At 31.0% G+C, this 19005-nt stretch overlaps 2 protein-coding genes across 2 annotated transcripts; one reads left to right on the top strand and one right to left on the bottom strand.

The window, feature by feature from the left end:
* Window positions 1-7880: 7880 nt before the first annotated feature.
* On the top strand, window positions 7881-10789 carry LOC100795474 (glucan endo-1,3-beta-glucosidase). Its single transcript, XM_003521111.4, has 2 exons — window positions 7881-8146; window positions 9644-10789. The coding sequence occupies exons 1-2, from the start codon at window positions 8059-8061 to the stop codon at window positions 10588-10590; spliced, it is 1035 nt and encodes a 344-aa protein (XP_003521159.1). The 5' UTR covers window positions 7881-8058; the 3' UTR covers window positions 10591-10789.
* A 4330-nt stretch (window positions 10790-15119) lies between these two features.
* Window positions 15120-18775, bottom strand: LOC100794939 (uncharacterized). Its single transcript, XM_003521110.4, has 2 exons — window positions 18237-18775; window positions 15120-16419 (listed from the first exon to the last, which is right to left on the bottom strand). The coding sequence occupies exons 1-2, from the start codon at window positions 18319-18321 to the stop codon at window positions 15464-15466; spliced, it is 1041 nt and encodes a 346-aa protein (XP_003521158.1). The 5' UTR covers window positions 18322-18775; the 3' UTR covers window positions 15120-15463.
* Between the last annotated feature and the right edge of the window lie 230 nt (window positions 18776-19005).

The raw sequence follows: 19005 nt of genomic DNA, 5'->3' as shown, positions 1-19005 counted from the left end.
TGCGAAATAATGTTTGTAAAGAAAGAGATATCCTTCACACAAAGACAGTGAATTTGCGGCCTAATCCCTTCTCCTTTTCTCTAACGTTTGGAAACCCCAACAGAACTACCAGAGGATAAGCTTGAAACATCTTAGGGTATCGCTAGAGACGTCACTATCGCTGTTGAACTACACACGTGAGTCTACTTAGAGGTAAGAGATGAGTTATTCAACGTTGGGGCATAGTGAGAACATATGTAAGGATCCTTAGAGGATCAATTAGGATGAATTTTGAGGTGTTTCTACAATTTTGATTATATTTTTACAATTATAACTGTGAATTATATATGTTTGACAGACCAATTGATGTTCCAATACGAAATTGCTGTGAAATTTGTGTTTTTGTGTTGAGTATGAACCCTAAAAATTCAGTTTTTTTCTTCTTCTAATTAGCATGAATTGATGAAACTAAATGATTAATATGATATCTTTACTAGTTAATTTGTGTTATGAGTTTATATTTGTTCAAAAGAATTATATATGTTTAACAGACCAATTGATGTCCCAATACGAAATTGCTCTGAAATTTATGTGTTCATGTATCGAGTATGAACCCTAATTTTTTCTTCTTCTAATTAGCATGAATTGATGAAACTGAATGATTAAAATGATATCTTTACTAGTTTGTTTGTGTTATGATTTTATATTTGAATCTAGTATATTGCGATAAAGAATAAATGGTCAAAAGAAAAAAAAATTGTGTTTGTTTTGCATAGTGCGGTAGATTGAAAAAAATATATTGTAATGTTATATTAAAATAAACTTTTAAATCAAACTAAAATCGTACGCGGATTTTTATGTCTTGTACCACCACTTTTGATATTTGACACCACGCACATCAATTGAACTTTTTAAAGAACATGAATTATATTCTAAATAATCTTTTCTTTAGTTGCTTATTTTATACAAATTATTACATTTGTCTTGTATCTTCTCACAATGATGAACAACATGTTATATATACATAGTAATTTCTTTGATAGAATTTTAATTTAATTGTTGTAGAAACTCTTTTTAATTGAAAATAATATAGTTCGATTTAGTGTGTGTGTGTGAGTGTGTGATAAATTATTATACTGAGATTATGAAATTGTTATTGAGATTGTTTATAAGTGATAAATCGAGTATGAGTTAAATTGTGAGATCACACATGTATTGATGTGTTGAGTATGAACCCTAAATTTTTTTTCTTCTAATTAGCATAAATTGATGAAACTAAATGATTAATATGATATCTTTACTAGTTAATTTGTGTTATGAGTTTATATTTGAATCTAGTATATTGTGATAAAGAATAAATGGTCAAAAGAAAAAAAAATTGTGTTTGTTTTGCATATTGCGGTAGATTGAAAAAAATATTGTAATGTTATATTTTTTAAATCAAACTAAAATCGTACGCGGATTTTTATGTCCTATACCACCACTTTTGATATTTGACACCACGCACATCAATTGAATTTTTTAAAGAACGTGAATCATATTCTAAATAATCTTCTCTTTAGTTGCTTATTTTATACAAATTATTACATTTGTCCTGTATCTTTTCACAATGATGATCAACATGTTATATATACATAGTAATTTCTTTGATAGAATTTTAATTTAATTGTTGTAGAAATTCTTTTTAATTGAAAATAATATAGTTCGATTTAATGTGTATGTGTGAGTGTGTGTTTTGTGCCATGAGGTGTGATAAATTATTATATTGAGATTATAAAATTGTTATTGAGATTGTGTATAAGTGATAAATCGAGTATGAGTTAAATTGTGAGATCACATGTGTATTGATATCTTGTGTGCATTGAATTGTGAGCTATGAACCGTAGAATTACACGACTATAAGACCTTTTAAGGGTAACGAGCTAATGCACAATGAGTATTGTGATGGGATCCACTATGGGAGTCCGACAAGTTGAATCACTTTGAGACCCAACGAATTAAAATTATTTTGAGAACAATTGAGAAGTTGTGTGTTTTGTATAGTTCATAGATAGAATTAACATGTTAAAATATTTTATGGGTTGGACTTGAATCAGGAGGGAGAGACCCTGACATACTCTTTGGAGTCTAGGTCTTTGGGATAAATACACTTGATTTGAGTGTTCCTTTAAGCTTGTGCCAAACCCACATGGTTTGAGCATTCTCGCGAAATAGCGTGACCTTGACTAGTCTTCCTATGATTTTACATAGTGAGAGTGACCTGACTTACTAATGTGTGGTATGTCTTGTCATGTACTCCTAGGCACCCAACGAAATTTTCTATTGACATAGTACCACATTGCATATAAGATTGACTCTTAGTGTAATGATCATTGTGACTTGTTATGCGATGGTGGGTAATGAATTGTGTGAGTGTGAGATGTTGTGTTATACTTGAGATGTGTTCTTCTAAACACGTGATTAATGTGAAGATGTAAAATGTGATTTTATGATTAAATCCTTAGGACAAGTGATATTACACAATGAGTGGTAAAATGATGCAAATTGTGCTACTCTGAGCTTGGTATACTTATATTATACGTGTGTGTGCTTTTGTTTATCTTTACCTATTTAGGAATGTGATAAATCACTTCTTGTGTGTTTTTTGTATTTGAATTATGTGATGATTTTGAACTTTGTATTCGTGGAAGTAGATAGTTAAATGGATAGCTTTGAAGAACTTCGTGTTAGAGGATATTAGGACACAATGTTTTGATAGGATGTGACATTGGATCATAAGTTTCTGTTTTAATTTCATAATGTTCTGAACATGTTATTTTAGTTTGTTTTATTTTGTATCTTAACTTGAGTTCTTTTGTAAACTTAAATGGCCTTGTTGTGAGGCAGAAATGTTTCTAATAAGTTTTAATTGGTAACAGTGAAGCAAATGTGGACTTTTTATCCACGTGAATTTACTTGCAATTTTAATGAATAAAATTGATTCTAATTGGATTCCGCATTTATATGTTTTTTTTCTTCCATTTATATGCATGTTAGGGTAGAGGGTGTCACACCTCACTATCAAGAAATAAGAGTGTTGCCTCCAATTGCAGCATTAAATGACTTTCATCCAAGTATTTACACTAGGTTTACGGATTCTCCTATTCGTTTTGTTGAAATTGTAGGATTTAGACCGAGAAGAAAGAAAAGAAAGAATAAGCTAATGAATAATCCGAAATTGATATTGATTTGATATAAAATACAAAATACCAACTCCTATTTATTTATACTAAAATTATACTCCTAATTCTAGTAACATAAGGGAACAAATGAAATATGAAAGTCACTCCTAAGAGGTAATCAAAGATGCCCTAAAATATTCATTCATAAGATATTTTCTATATATTTGTATACATTTCATCTTTCATTTTACTCTCACATGAATATAAGATGATTTTGTCACTAATCAAGATTTACAATCACGAATGACCAGGGTAGTACTCTATTGAGGATAAGGTTAGTTCTTAAGTACTATTGGGACTATGACTAGGGTAGTACTCTGTGTGAGGAAGACTTTGATTCTCAATCATGTCACCTTTAATATGCTACTTTTGTATGTTATCGTGAGTCATATCCTTAACTTAATCCTAAAAATTCATCTAGTAAGATAAGAGTTGTTCCTTAGTTATATATTTTAATTTTGATATATAACTCATCGATGTGGGACTAAACCACCACTTTGCAATTTAGGCAACCCCAAAGAGATTGTAACTAAGCCAGGATACTGGGTCTGCAATTAAGATTGTTAGATTTATATATTATTTTCTTATTTATGATTATATAGTAATTAGTGATTTAGTCTTTATTACTCATTGAGATTGATCCTATCTAAACATACGATCCTATTTGCTCATTATTAATAAAGGTTTAGTGTGGTCATACACCAACAATTATTGTTGTTTCGTAATATGTGTAGAGTTACCCAAGTTCTTGTTTTCTTTCGCAAACACCCTTTCTTTTCTTGTTTTGATTCTTTTGTTCTCTTATGATATCTGGTGCTTCAGGTGGAGGGTGTTATGATCTGTGCTCAAGTGGTAAAAAATAAACTAGCACCCGCAGCAACGAAAAGGGCTGAACAGGGTATCAAGTTTGGAAGAGGGTTTTGCCATGAGTCAGATGTCTTAGATTTGGCTTGTGAACATGGAATCATTGTGAAACATGAGGGAAGCTACTTTATTGAAGGGAGCAGTTTGGATAGTAGAGAAGCAGCTGAACTATTTTTGGCTCAAAATGATGCAGTTTGTGACAAGTTGGTTAGGGATATGACAAGACTTTATTTTTAAAATCAGGTGGACCTTCAAATATCTTCCTATAACTTGCTCAGCATGGTTTTACTAGGCCAAATCTCTGTCAATGGTATGCATGGCAGACTTTATGTAATTGAGCATTGCAAACATTTTTTATCAAGGCATTAATATTGCCTTCTATGGGTATCAATCATCAACCAAGTTCTTTATAATACGTGTTATTAGGCTTCTTAATTTAATAATTGATTGAGTTAAATAAGTTGAGTTTTTTAATTCAGTGTCGTACATGAATCAAACTATCAATTATATTATGGTTATTAATTTTGTGAATAATAACACACTCTATTGGACAAAGGAACATTGCTATATTGAAATTGAGAAATAACAAAAGGTTAAAATATAGAATTCATCATAGTCTTAATTATGAACTTAATTACTAAAAAAAATAGAAATACAAAACAAGAATAAAACATCCATTAAAAAAAGAGGATAAATGAATGCAGATACAGTCAAACATTTTGATCACCCATTTTGTTTTCTTAATGTGCATGTTATCTCCTTGCAGCGGAGCTACCTAGCTAGCAGTTAACAAGATTAATTAAATGTTGAAAAATAGTTAATATATACTTATTTTCTTTTTTCGTCTTATTTTCAATCTATTAGCTTATTTAAACACATTATTACAAAATAAACCTTTAAGTAAATTTTAAAGCTGACCTTTGCTTTTAAACAAATTTACATGAAATAAATAGATAAAATTTAATCCATATATTTGAAAAATTAAAGAAAAATCTAAACCCACTCCACTTCGAGTCACTATCAAATTAATATCGGCATGACTAATGCCACTTAGTTATAGTTAAGGTGAGTGGAAGATTTTATTGGACTAGTTATAGTTAAGGTGAGTGGAAGACTATTGGACTAGTTATAGTTAAGGTTAGTGGAAGACTTCATTAGTCTAGCTTCCACAATGAAAAATAAAATACAATGAATGGCACATTGGTTTGAAATCTAGGGAAATGGAAGCTACCCTGGTTGGGGAAAAAAAAATCCATCCGTGTTCACAAAATGTTAGACCGAAACCCGGTACTTAATCCAAAAAAATTATAAATTTAATTGAATTAGATTAAATTAAGATCAATAAAAAAAAAGTTAAAATGTATAAGTTGAGTTGGATCAAATTGGATTTGTGGATATCTATACACATATACATTTCTAGACCAGCCTTTATATCAAAGATAAAACTAATAATAATTTTTTAAAAGAGTAAAATTAATTATAAAACAAAAAATCCTTAATTTCTATATATAAAAATTATAATAGTTACCTTAAAGGACAACGTTTTTAAGACTTATTCTTCGACAATAACATTCTTAGAGACTTTTCTCAACCTCTTATATCTTTTAATCTATCTATTTCATCTTTATTTATTCATTAAATTCTAATATTTTAAAATAAAATGTCAATAATTAAAAATAACCTTGTATAACAATATAAATTATTTATCATACCTTTAAAATATAAATTATATGTTCAAAAATATTTATTTATAATCAATCAAATTATCTGTAAACCACGAAACTGATTAAAAAATTTGACTACCGCTTAAACTGTAAATCGTAAAAATAAATAATTAAAAAATTCCGCACTTTTATTTAGTTTTCAGATCTTATTATAGAAATATAATCAAATTGAAATAAATCACATATTACAATTATATTAATTTTATTTAATGGAGGTTTAACATTATAGGACTAGTATTAATTTAAGTTTATAATATTTATAGTTTTTGATTCATACTGTACTTTTTTCTATAATAAATTTGTAATATGTGGTTTTTGTTGTAATAACTAATAATAAGTATTAAATAATTTATCGTATTTGATTTGCTTTTAAAAAGGATGAACTAATATAAATTAAAATAGTATTAAATATTAAGTGATACACAAATTACTATTATGTTATAAAAAGAGTTAATAATATTATTTTATAATAATATTAAATAGAAGTAAGTTTTTTTAAATTAAAATATGTTAAAAAAATTAATAAAATAATAAATAAATGCATTTTTAAAACAAAATATACTTACCATAATAAGTTATGTAATTTTAGTTCATAAATTTAAATTATAATAATAAATTAAAAATAAAAATCGTTAAATCAAATCAAACCATAAAAAGACTAGTTTGATTTGGTTCAAATTTGATATCATATTTAAACTGAATTAAATTGAATCATATTTTTATTTGTTTGCCAGAAATTACCTAGTTAGCGATTAAGTAGATTAATTAAATGTTGAAGAGTAATGATGAATATATTCATTTTTTTTCTTTGAACTCATTTACATTTCCATTTTGTCTTGTATTTTTCTTCATTTGAGCACATTACTTATCACATTTCTCTCGCTGAAATGTTGATTGAAATAGTTTTATGTCCCATAATTATTATATACTTTTATCTCTCAAACGTAATTACATCCAATAAATGATACAGATGGTTGATATAAAAAATATTCATTTCCTTTTCTTTTTACCAATTTTATTCTTTCCTTTATATTTCATCTCAATCTATTTCATTGGATGAACATCTATCATTACTCTTAAATGTTTTGAATTTATGAATCCTAGATACGTGATGTCACACGAATATGAGAATACAAGATTTTTAAAAAAAATTAAGGATATGATACATTCTACATACATTTATATATATATATATATATATATATATATATATATATATATATATATATATATATATAATACAATTGTGCTAGTGTTAAAATGCAATTATGCATATAATCTTAAGTGCTGTTAAAACACTGCAAAGTTTCAGTCCAACCTTTCTTTGTATGTTGTGTTTACAGTACTTCTGGTGTTGCGGTTTAATAGACATCTTCATTTTTGCCGTTTTAAAAAAACTTCAAATATGCATATTTTGTTTTAGTAAATACTACAAACAAGGATGTTGAGTGGCAAAATAAATTTATTCAAAAGCATGGCTTGTGTATTATGCGGAGAGAGACTAACTCATCCCACTTGCCAAAAATAAACCTCCTCATCGAAAGAACGCCTAGAACTGCTGAAAAAGAGTTGTCATGCTCAAAGAAGAGGAAAATTGTGTGTTGTGTTTTTGTTTATGTCGAAGAGGAAAAGAGTTGTATTTTGTTTATGCTTGGATATTTTTTATTTTAAAAGTCTAAAGTTAAAACAACAAAACTATAAAATATTAAAAAAATAATCAAAAAAGAGGCTCAAGCCGTATTTGAAATAACTTAGTCATATCCAGCCATCTTGAACCGTATCGAAGTCTATTCCAATTGTATCTTATAATTTTTTTTAAATAAAAAAAAACTGAATACTTCTTAATATGTACGAATACGTATGGTATCGGTGTTCGACACAAGCACGATACTAGTACTTTTCCTTGGGGTATTAGGGCTTCAATTTTTTTGTTGAAAATTAGGGCTTCAATTTGAACACTAACAAGAGAGGGGAACTTGACGTGTGAAGTCCACGATCAACAAATTGCTAGGTAATCACTAAGATATCCATCATATAGGGAAAGCTGATTTTGTTGTTATTCTAGCTTAGCTAGGTAGTGGCTCAGTGGCTGCAGTGCTTGACCCCTCAGTAGTGTGAATGACGCCATAGAAATTGGAGGGGAAAAAAATCTAATGGCCCAATACAAGCCGCCTCATTTGTCTATTAAACGAGCTAGTTTTGGAGCCTAAATTGTCATTCCCTTGTATCACTTTTGCTTCCTTAACCTATTTTGTTATCCTCAATTTTCAATGGCTCAATCCCATTCTGGAAAAACCTCTTCCATGACTTCAATACTCCTCCTGTTTATGCTTCTTATCAGTAATACAGGCACAACAGGTTTCTCTCTCTCTCTCTCTCTCTCATTTAATAATCACTATTTGTTTTCTACTTTCTACAAACTGATCTATATATATATATCATCTTCTTACTAATAGGAAGCTCAAGTCTTGTTTATTTTCCACTTTGGGCACTTTTTCATATCACTGTTTAAGGTTATATATATGATCACTTAATTTAGAAAAGTTGTACTGCCTTTTGTATTATAACGTTGAACATATAGAGAGAAAGGAGAAAAATATATATCAATTTACACTCATATAAACTATTACACTATTAGTTACTTTAAATATACAGATGTATTTTGCAAATATTGAATAAATAGTTATATTTATATAAGATTTTGTACGCATAATTTATATGATAATTTTTATCAATGATAACTTTGGAAATAAAATTATGTAATAAAAAGTTATCGAAGAGTGTAACCAAAAAAAATAAAAATTGATCTCTCTTTAATTTAATTTTATCTTTTACACGAGGTGTCAGTATTTTATCCTTACACCTCTTAATAATTTTTTATACAATACGGAATTAATAAATCCAACCATTGAAACATTTGATATATATTATCTTTATGATCATGTATATCAAACATCGAATAAATTGATTTTATTGTATGTTATATAGCAATGAGATTACTTATATTTTAAATACCATATTATTCGTCAAAATAAGGTAGTCTATGAAGTAGTAAATTAATTTTTTATTTACATGAAAAATTTTAAACTTGATCTAGTTTATAGTACTATCAATTTAGTTATTCCCGTTATATATATATATATATATATATATATATATATATATATATATATATATATATATATATATATATATGACTTTTTATTTTCATCATTTATTTTTTAGAATCTAATAATTATACTAAATCACTAATCTTATAGATTAAAGAATAACTCTACAAAAATTATTCTTAATGTAAGTTAATCACTTCTCTCTCTATATATTTCTTAGTCCAACCCTTAGTGTGTCCCATGCTAAACATGTTGGCCAATGGGCCAATTAATTTTTTAAAAAAATATTAAAATAATTGATTTTTACATTACGAAATCATTAATTATTTTTAACCACTATAAAATAAAATTAAAAACTATAGAATATTATTATTATGTATACTATAAAATAGAAAAATATAATAGATAGAAATAGAAATAAAATAAAGTGACAACACATGTAGTGTTAAATTTAATATCCACGATTTTACCAATTATAAAAATATTAAATAATAAAATATAAATCGTCCAAGGACTATCATGCTTAATTAGAGCCAATAAATTTTTAAGTCGATCAGGACTAAATAAGCTGGAATATGAATTTTGACAGCTCATTTCAACTCATGCACACAATATTAATAAGAATTTATAATAATTTATCCATATATACACAACACATAACATACTGTTCAACAAACTAAGACAGATCTCCTTGATATCTTAGAAGTAGTATTATCAATTCACCATTTTGTTCCATCTGGTGCAGGTGCACAATCTGGTGTATGCTATGGAAGAGTTGGCAACAATCTGCCATCGCCACAAGAAGTAGTTTCCCTTTTTAAACAGTACGGCTTCCAAAGGATGAGAATCTATGATCGAAACCATGAAGTCCTCCAAGCTCTGAGAGATTCCAACATTGAGTTGCTGCTAGATCTTCCTAACATCGACCTCCAATATGTAGCTTCCAGCCAAGACAACGCAAACAGATGGGTGCAAGACAATGTCAGAAACTTTTGGAATGTCAGATTCAGGTACATTACTGTGGGAAATGAAGTGAAGCCTTGGGACTCATTTGCACAGTTTGTAGTGCCTGCAATGCAAAACATCCAAAGAGCAATTTCTAATGCTGGCCTTGGAAACCAAATCAAAGTTTCCACTGCCATTGAGTCTGGTGCATTGGCAGAATCATACCCTCCATCAAGAGGCTCATTTAGGTCTGATTATAGAACATCATATCTTGATGGTGTCATCAGATTTTTAGTGAACAACAATGCCCCATTATTGGTTAATGTGTACCCTTACTTAGCTTACATTGAAAACCCTAGGGACATTAGTCTTGACTATGCACTCTTTAGGTCTCCTTCGGTGGTAGTGCAAGATGGTTCACTTGGTTACCGTAACCTTTTTGATGCTATGGTTGATGCTGTTTATGCTGCGTTGGAGAAATCTGGAGGATGGTCACTGAACATAGTTGTGTCTGAGAGTGGATGGCCTTCTTCTGGTGGAACTGCAACTTCACTTGATAATGCAAGAACTTACAACACAAACTTGGTTCGGAATGTGAAGCAAGGAACACCAAAAAGGCCTGGTAGACCCCTTGAAACTTATGTGTTTGCCATGTTTGAAGAAAATCAGAAGCAGCCAGAGTATGAGAAGTTTTGGGGGCTCTTCCTTCCAAATAAACAGCTCAAATACTCTATTAATTTGAATTAGTTATTAGAAGTATATATAGTTTATAAGAAATAAGGGCTATGATTTCAAGTGAAGCTTCCATAATTGACCTAGAAGAGGCAGCTATGGAGCTTTATCTGAACTGTTGGAGTCAATATGTACCCATTTACGAGCAAAGTTAGCTTTAAATAAAGATTTTCCTTATCAATATTATACAGTATGTATTGAACCATCTCTTTAATTTGCTAGCATATTAATTAATTCTAGAATTTCAGAATCTCTAGTATGGTTGATGACTTTCTTTCAAAGTACGACCAACCTAGTATGGAAAATTTTAAATGAAAGATTCTTAATTAATGTCATATCAGTACAACCATTTCACAAATTAACGTGTTATAGCGACCACTATGACAACAACACTAGTTAATAGAATATGCCAGCAAGAACAAGTGACTCATCCACAATATTAACGTGGAGGAATGCAATTCAGGAGAACAATTAATAAGTATGCTCGACCATAAAATTGAAACTTCAATGCATACGATAGAGATGGGGGGGATCAAATTATAATTAATATTGATCCAAGGTGCAGTGATTTGTAGCTAGCTAGTCGTGAAGCATAATGAGTGTAACTAACTAATAAATCCGGTGAATAAAAAATATAAGAAAAAAAATAAATGATCACACGCAAATAATACCAGCTGGTGCGTGCGAAGGATCAGTATCATCACGCTGTGTAGGCAATAGCCATTCGCATAATTAAAACTCAAACTATCTCAGAGTGGCTTAAATCTAGGATTCTAGCTAGGAACTGCAAAGCTATCTTAGAGGGGAGAATAAGAAGGGTCAAAAGTGTCCTGAATCCTGATAAATGGAACATCTACGGTAGCATATGTAGATTCGTAGAATCTTATTACATGTTTTAATGCATTAACTTGATGGATATTATTAAAATTGTATACATTTTCATGCAATTCGTGTTAAGAGATTGTTAAATGAAAAAGATCATTGCACACTAATTTTCTTGAATTTTTAATGTAGTAAATTAAATGGACAAAAAGGAAGAAGATTTGAGGAAGAATATCAAGTTGTATATAACTTGGACTTCAATAATGTTACCTAGCTCCTATCAAACTTATCAACATTTCTTGAAGTTTGAAGTCAATTCAAGAAATATTGATGAGATGATCAAAATTTTGAGATGAAGTTCAAAATCATGATTGCCAGATTAGAAGATGTCCAAGTAGCTAAGTCTTGGAAGAGACAAATTTGAGAAAAGGGTTTCAGTCATAAGGAAGTTACTTGCAAAACTTTGTTTGACTTGTGTAACAGTACTTTCAAAAATTTGAGACAAATGAATACACTAGTGTACAACTACGTGTTCTTCAGAATAAAACAATCCTCTAAAACTTAATCAAGGCACTCTCTATGCATAAGAGAACCAAGCAATAATCATTATCAATACCCACAAAAGGTTCAAAACTGCTCGAAATAGTTATAACAATAAACACATGTACACCTTTGAGAAGAAACTACAATAGAGAGGATTAGCTCATGAAACTTCTGAAGTTTACTTAATCATTGAGAACCTACAATCACATCCATTTAGTTAGGAAGTAAAAAAGATCTTAGTACTCTTAAGTTAGCAGATGAACTTTCGGGTTTGTTATAAATCCATGAGTTACATCGAAGTTTAGGGGATCTCAAGAAAAGGATAAAATTTATTGTTGCAAAAGCTATAACTCAAAGCCAACTTCAACATCCCAAATGGAAGAATCTTTAATACTTTGTGTAACCTCCTTATTTTACGCGTTATTACGTTGAACAATTAACCATGAACCCTAATTACCCTGTAGATAGACTGTAGGTGATTCGTTGACTTAGTTTGATCCATATTTTTTTGCATTAGTTTAGAAAGTAGGGCAGACGTCAACCCTTGCTTTCTTTTGCATACGCTACCTCATTGACACCTTTTATGCGTCTTATTTCCCCCCTGATTATTACAATTGTTTCCTATGAACTCAGTACATTGATCCTCTCTGTGCCCAAATCACCCACACCGGCCGAAAGCAAATTACATGTAAACCTTTATATTTTAAGTAAAGGGGATAACCCCTAACAACAATAAGAGTGACCAAAGGCTTATGATGGCCCAATACAACAAAAATTCGACCAATTTCACCTTGTGAATTAATGAACCGAAGTCAAAGGATTAACCTTCATAATTCCCGAGCTAGGGTTATACCACAACCCCTCTAAAAAAATACCATTAGAGAGTTCAGTGGGAATCCAAATTGTAATCCTCCTTGATTCCTTCGCATTCATCAAGAAAAATGATTGCCAAGGACTATTAGATATTGGTCAACCACCATCCAAGGACCTTCCAGTAAGGCAAATTTATAATTCCTCCCATTACTAAAAACTACTTGGAAAAAACCATTGTACATATCATTAATAAATATTTTATCATTCTTAGTGCAATTCCTCTAAAGTTTCGATTCCAAAGTGTGGAAGCTAACCATTTTCCCTAACACCTTAACAACTAATTAAGCGTATTTTTTCATGGGCTTGCCCATAAATTTATTTCCTTGTCGCTAAGAGGAATTAATCACATGACCATCACAAATTCACAATGCTTCACTGGACCACCCTCTAGAACCTTAGTCATATTCTGAGTTATACATTCATAAGTTCATGGTCACCACCACGTTTTCTCAAACCTATCCTCCCTTCACCTTTTTCGTACCACGGTTAAGAAAATCGTCCTCCTAGCTTGAAAAGACTCAACCAGTCTCTCCTTTCTCTGAAACCCACCTTGTGTAGAACTCACCATGACACTCAATCACAAACTTGTTAAGAACTCTAGATACCTCGTGCATTATGAATATATGATACATGTTGGTCGTACATAAACTCATATTGTTCAAAGTTTTTCAATCTCCATTATTAAGCACACCCTCAAATCAAATAACTAAGGTTCCATTTGGAAGAACTTATAAACAACGGTTTTGGACTGCTCTTATGTTATATAAGTGTTTGGGAGAAATTATAAAAATATCTTATTACTAATACATTAGATGTTTTTAACTTATTTTCACAAGTTCTTCAAGATAACTTAATTATAGGAATAGCTTATGCAGAACTTATAAAAAGACCTACCTTCGAATTGTGTCAAGGCCAAACATTTAGAGCGTGTATATTATTATAATTTTTTTTGTTTCTTTCCCAAAATTAAATATCTTATTTTTTTAGTTTTTTCACCCTAATTAATATAAATATTAACTTATGCAAAAAATGAATTATAGTTATTTGTTGCTTGTAAATTTATTTTCTTTGTTTTGTTCTTTTTTATTAAATTTATATTTTCATATGTTGCTAGTAATTTATTTTATATGTTTCCCTCTATAATGGTTTGTAGTGATTGAATTTTTATTAAGATTTACTATTTTTATATAATTATTTTGGAGGCAACCAACAAGGTAGTTAGGTCATTTGCATCAATTCTTGATTAGTTTATTAAACAAACTTGTTCATTAGCCAAATTGTTCTTTGGAAGCAAACTTGACCAACATGGTTAAACCATCACCCAACTAGTTCATTAGGCAAACTTGTTAATCTTATCTAATTTTAAAAGAAGTGTACTAAACACAAAATTTACGTAATTAAAAAAATAAAAGATGAAAAAGAAATTTCAGGATAATTTAAAATTAATAAACTTTCAAAATATTTAAATGACGATACAAGTTAAATAATGTAAAACATAAATTGGTATATTAGTTTAATAAAAAAAAAACTACTTATACGAGTATTAAAAATGGTTATAGATGAAGTTTGAGCAAAACAGTGCTCCAAACTAAATGAGGTTGGGTATGATTGGGTTTAGGTAAGTGTTTTAGCCAAATCAATCTAATCAAACTTGGATTGGTTTGAGTCAAGTTATTGGCCGGGTAAAATCATTCACCAAAAGAAATTATTGGATAAAAAAAATCCTCTAAAAAACCCATAACAAAATAATGACATTTAGTTAAATTATTTGGTTGAAGAAAATCAATTGAACTTTCATTAGTAGGATTAAACTTAGGTTAAAAAATAAGTTCATTAGTAGGCATGCTTTGACTTTAGCACCTTAGCATGAAATGGTTTCCTCGTGTTAAACTTTTTAAAAACATAATAAAAAAACTGAAAATAAATATTTGAAATCAAGCTAATTCCTAAAAAAAAAGTCAAGCTGATTTTAGATTTTTAATACATCTTAGATATACTTGGTTTTTTATTTTATTTTAAAAACTAAAAAAGAGAGTTTTGAAAACGATTCTCAAAAAACTATTCATATCAAACAAGTTTTATATTTTTTTGAAAAGGTTTTTTTAATTTTAAAATCTAAAAAAGAGAGTTTTGAAAATAACTTTAAAAACATAACACAATCATAAAAAATAAAACATTTAAAAAAAAATAGGAAAAAAACAGACGTAGTTTTTCCCTAAGGTCAAAATAAAGTGTAAAGGGGATTACATATTGAATTATGAAAAACAAATAAACAAAAGTAGCATAGATCATCAAGGAGACAAGAATGAACAATTTAGCTTCATTTAAAATTGTCTATGCATATTTTCTCTGAATATACATAAACCTATCACCACGGCAGGTACTAGAATATACCATAAACCTATTAATCCCAAATATACCATAAACCTATTCTTAAACTATAAAATCCCAAATATACCATAAACCTTCCATACAAATGTATTAGAATATAAAATGCTGTCTTTGTCTTCTTATAAGCTACCATATCTTGCATGTTTTTTTTACCAGATAACAAAATTTATATATCTTCAGCCACCTCAGCAGTTTCATTGGGGTCCCCTTGTCGCAGTCTCGGTCTACGGTCTTTGACACTTAGCCTTTGTTGTATCATTTACCATCCAGCATGAGTAGGAGTAGGAGGCACCTCCTTAGGCACATAAACAAAATTGCCCCTTCTTCCTCCTCCTCTATAATTTCTTCTTCCCCTATTGTTATTCACATGATACTCATTGTTACCATTATATGCAGAAGGGGTCTTAGACCATGACATGTTGTTTTCTCTCCTTCTGTTATAACCATCCCATGTTCCCCAATTACCATACCCTCCTCCACCATTTCTCCCTCTTCCCATTTTGTGCAAGTCACCACCACCACCACCACCATAGTTCTCCCTTTGATTCCAACCCCAAGAATCATTCCTCCAATCTTGCCATTCATGCCCTTTTGCATGTTCAGCAAGAGAAAAATCTTCTTTTGCAGGTTCAGCAAGAGAAAAATCTTCTTTTGCAGGTTCAGCAGGAGCAACATGTTCACCTGCATGTTCAGCAGGAGCATGATTCAGTTTCCCAGATTCTACTCCATTGTGTTCTTGCAGATTTTCCCCCCAGCCTTGGACAGCAGAATTTGGATCAAAAGGCTTTGGTCCTTCGGCAGCATAATCATCGTCCCATCCAGTACATGGAAGCTTTTGCTCGTTCAAGAAGAGAGCGCCACCAATCATCACAATCTCATGATCGTTCTTCCTTAGTTCCTCATTGGGGACCTTTGCTAATTCTGTTTCCACGTCTAGAATAAGTTGAGGGTCAACAGTTGCATTCCAATCTACTTCATCGATGAAAATGTTGGGATCAGGTGGCGAAATGTTGCAGGGAACACCGTTGATCTCAGCCCAATACCTTGTTTTTGCATTGTCAAATGCCTCTTTGCCGGCAGAGTCATCCCAGTTCACCACATGTTCAAACAGGTGCATATACTTCTTGCTTTCTACTAGCTTTCGCCATGGAACTGAGCCAATTGAAGTGCAGAATTTCCTTTCCCAGGCAGGCACTGTTGAATGCCACTTATTTCCTGTGAACCAAGAAGAATAAGAAAATCAGTTGATAATTAAAGGAATCGCCTGCTATCATGGCAAGAATACATAACAAAAGGTGTGCCGTAATCTAAACAAAATAAAAGCATGGTTAGTACAAAAGGAAAGCCAAGAAACAATATGTAAAATCCCAAGCAAAAGGGCCCTGCATTACTCCGTGTGCAGTCTACAGTACGATACTCATACATTCTCAAAAAAATTATTTCATAATAACATGCAGATGCTTCTAACAAACGTGACAAAGGAAAGAAAACCATGCAAAACTTAAGACAAACAATTCCAAGTTATATCTAGAGCAACAATTACTCTGTATGCTTGTTTGATTGAAACGTGTCACCATAAAATATTCAATTAATAAACTAGTTAACAATTGCCAAAATCGACAGCTTCAGTTCAAAAACCAACACAAAGAAACTCGACACAAACCGACATTTTTACGCAAACCGACAGCTTCAGGTTCAATCACCAGATTTTCTTTTCAATAATTGAATGATGTAGGCATTGTTTCAAACAATCAGACATGTCTCCAAGCTATACCGTTAGTAGATACCTCAACGGTTTCAGTTCAGAACACGACACACCGAGTAATTATAAGAATTATTTAGATAAACCAAACAGGAAATTCAGTTATCTTTGCAGTACTCAATTTCAATTAAATAATACCACGTAGCATTGGATGAACGGATCAAAAGTTTCATCATTAGAAATTGCTAAAATCAGAACAATTTCAGTTCAGAATGCTGACAGAAATTAAAATTGCTACATGTGGAAAACAGACTACCATAGGAAATTCAGTTTACCCTAGGCTTCACAAATATGATAATATGAGGTTTTTTATTTACAATGTGCACTAAAAGATTCAATTTCTAGACATCCACTTGAAAATTGCCCAACCATAGACAGTTGGGGTTCAAGCACACAAACAAAAATTGTTACAGAGCAGAATTTGCTTAGATCCACTACAAAAGGACACTTAGTTATGCATGTTAACCTAGTCCATTTCATCTTCATAAAAAAGACCTAGCCCATTTCAATAATTCAATGACATTGGAACCGATCAATCTGCTGGACATGCAAAGCATCAATACCAACAACCTACCAACCAAAGAAATGACAGCACCTGATAACCTTAGAGGCCCTCCCTTTGATTATTCAAGCATAATCTCTTAGTTACATTCATTGACAAGGAAATGAAACCTAAGCCCTCCATCATAACCCCACCCTACCCTTATCACTTGAGTTGCACACACACAACACAAACACAAGAAAGTAAATTGAAGCCTTGAATTAATCCACCTCTGATCCTCCTATCACAAAAGAGGCAGGGGTTTCATAAGGGCACAATCAAACCACACTTCACTCAACTATGAAAATTAAATAAAAGTTGGACAGTAAAAATAAAACAAAATTCAATTCAATATATATCTATCTTAACTAAAGCTAGTTCCTAGAAACACACGACTGACACAAAATTAGAACTCCATCACACGAAAAAGAAAGGCAAGAAAACCATTAATTGCTCATTCAAATACAGACCATTTTACAAAACACAAGGGAACCCCACTTTCTCAAACAAAAACCCCAATTAAAATTCACTCAAAAAGCAGCGTGATCATGATGTGCGTGGCAATTCAATCACACGCCCACTTTTCAAAGTGTGTCTGAAAACAAAAACAAAAAGAAAACTAAAAGAGTAATCCATGCAACAAGAATTAAACGCAGGCTCAGAAAACCAAACTAAGAAAAGGAAAAGAAAAAGAATAGAAAAAAAGAAAAAGAAAAAAGAGTGACTAACCCAAGGGTGGCTTCCTGTTGTAGGAGGATCGCCAGTGACCCACTTGATGATGACCCTCTCCTTGTTGTTTTCTGCAATTAGCCATTTCCCAGAGGCAAAAGAGAAAGACCCAGAAGAGGAAATTTGAAAGCTTTGGTGGCAAGCAGAGCAGAGGCACAATATAATAGAAAAAAAATTGCAAACTTTGGCACAAAAGGGTGAAAGCAGCAGGCACGGATTTCAGTAATTACCTCAGCAAAAGAGAGAGAGAAATAAAGAGAGTTATGTTTGTGTGTGTGTTTATTGTTTGTTGTTCTATTGTGTATTGGGACACCACACGTAGACAGAAACAAGAAAAGAAACGGTGATGCGTGAGGAAAAGGTAGAAGAAGAAGAGCATGAAATTAAGGAGGTTGTAGAAGGACCATGAATGAATATGAATTGATGAATGTGAAACGTGAAATGTGAAATTGTGAATGGACCCCAGAGGAAACGCTCGCTGAGGTTTCTTGTCACATGCCTTCGAAGCGTTTCCTTTGAAGTGAGACCCTATCATATTCGTTTCGCTATTTATAGCACATGGTATTTTTTGTCCTTTGCTTTGTTTCGGTTTTATGAATCATCATCTTTGTAATCATTATTTTTTTTATTCACTTTTTTTTTATAACCATTGTTATTAATATGCAACACGGAATAATTTTATCGCTAACTAATATTAATCAAAATCTTGTTTAAAAAAATTAAATTTAATATTAGTTGAATCAACAACCTATTAATATTTATTTACTTT

This window comes from Glycine max, chromosome 3, assembly GCF_000004515.6.
Source record: "Glycine max cultivar Williams 82 chromosome 3, Glycine_max_v4.0, whole genome shotgun sequence".
NCBI classification, from domain to species: domain Eukaryota; kingdom Viridiplantae; phylum Streptophyta; class Magnoliopsida; order Fabales; family Fabaceae; genus Glycine; species Glycine max.
Note: the sequence above shows the minus strand (reverse complement) of the source record. Positions and strands in the feature narration are given on the sequence as shown.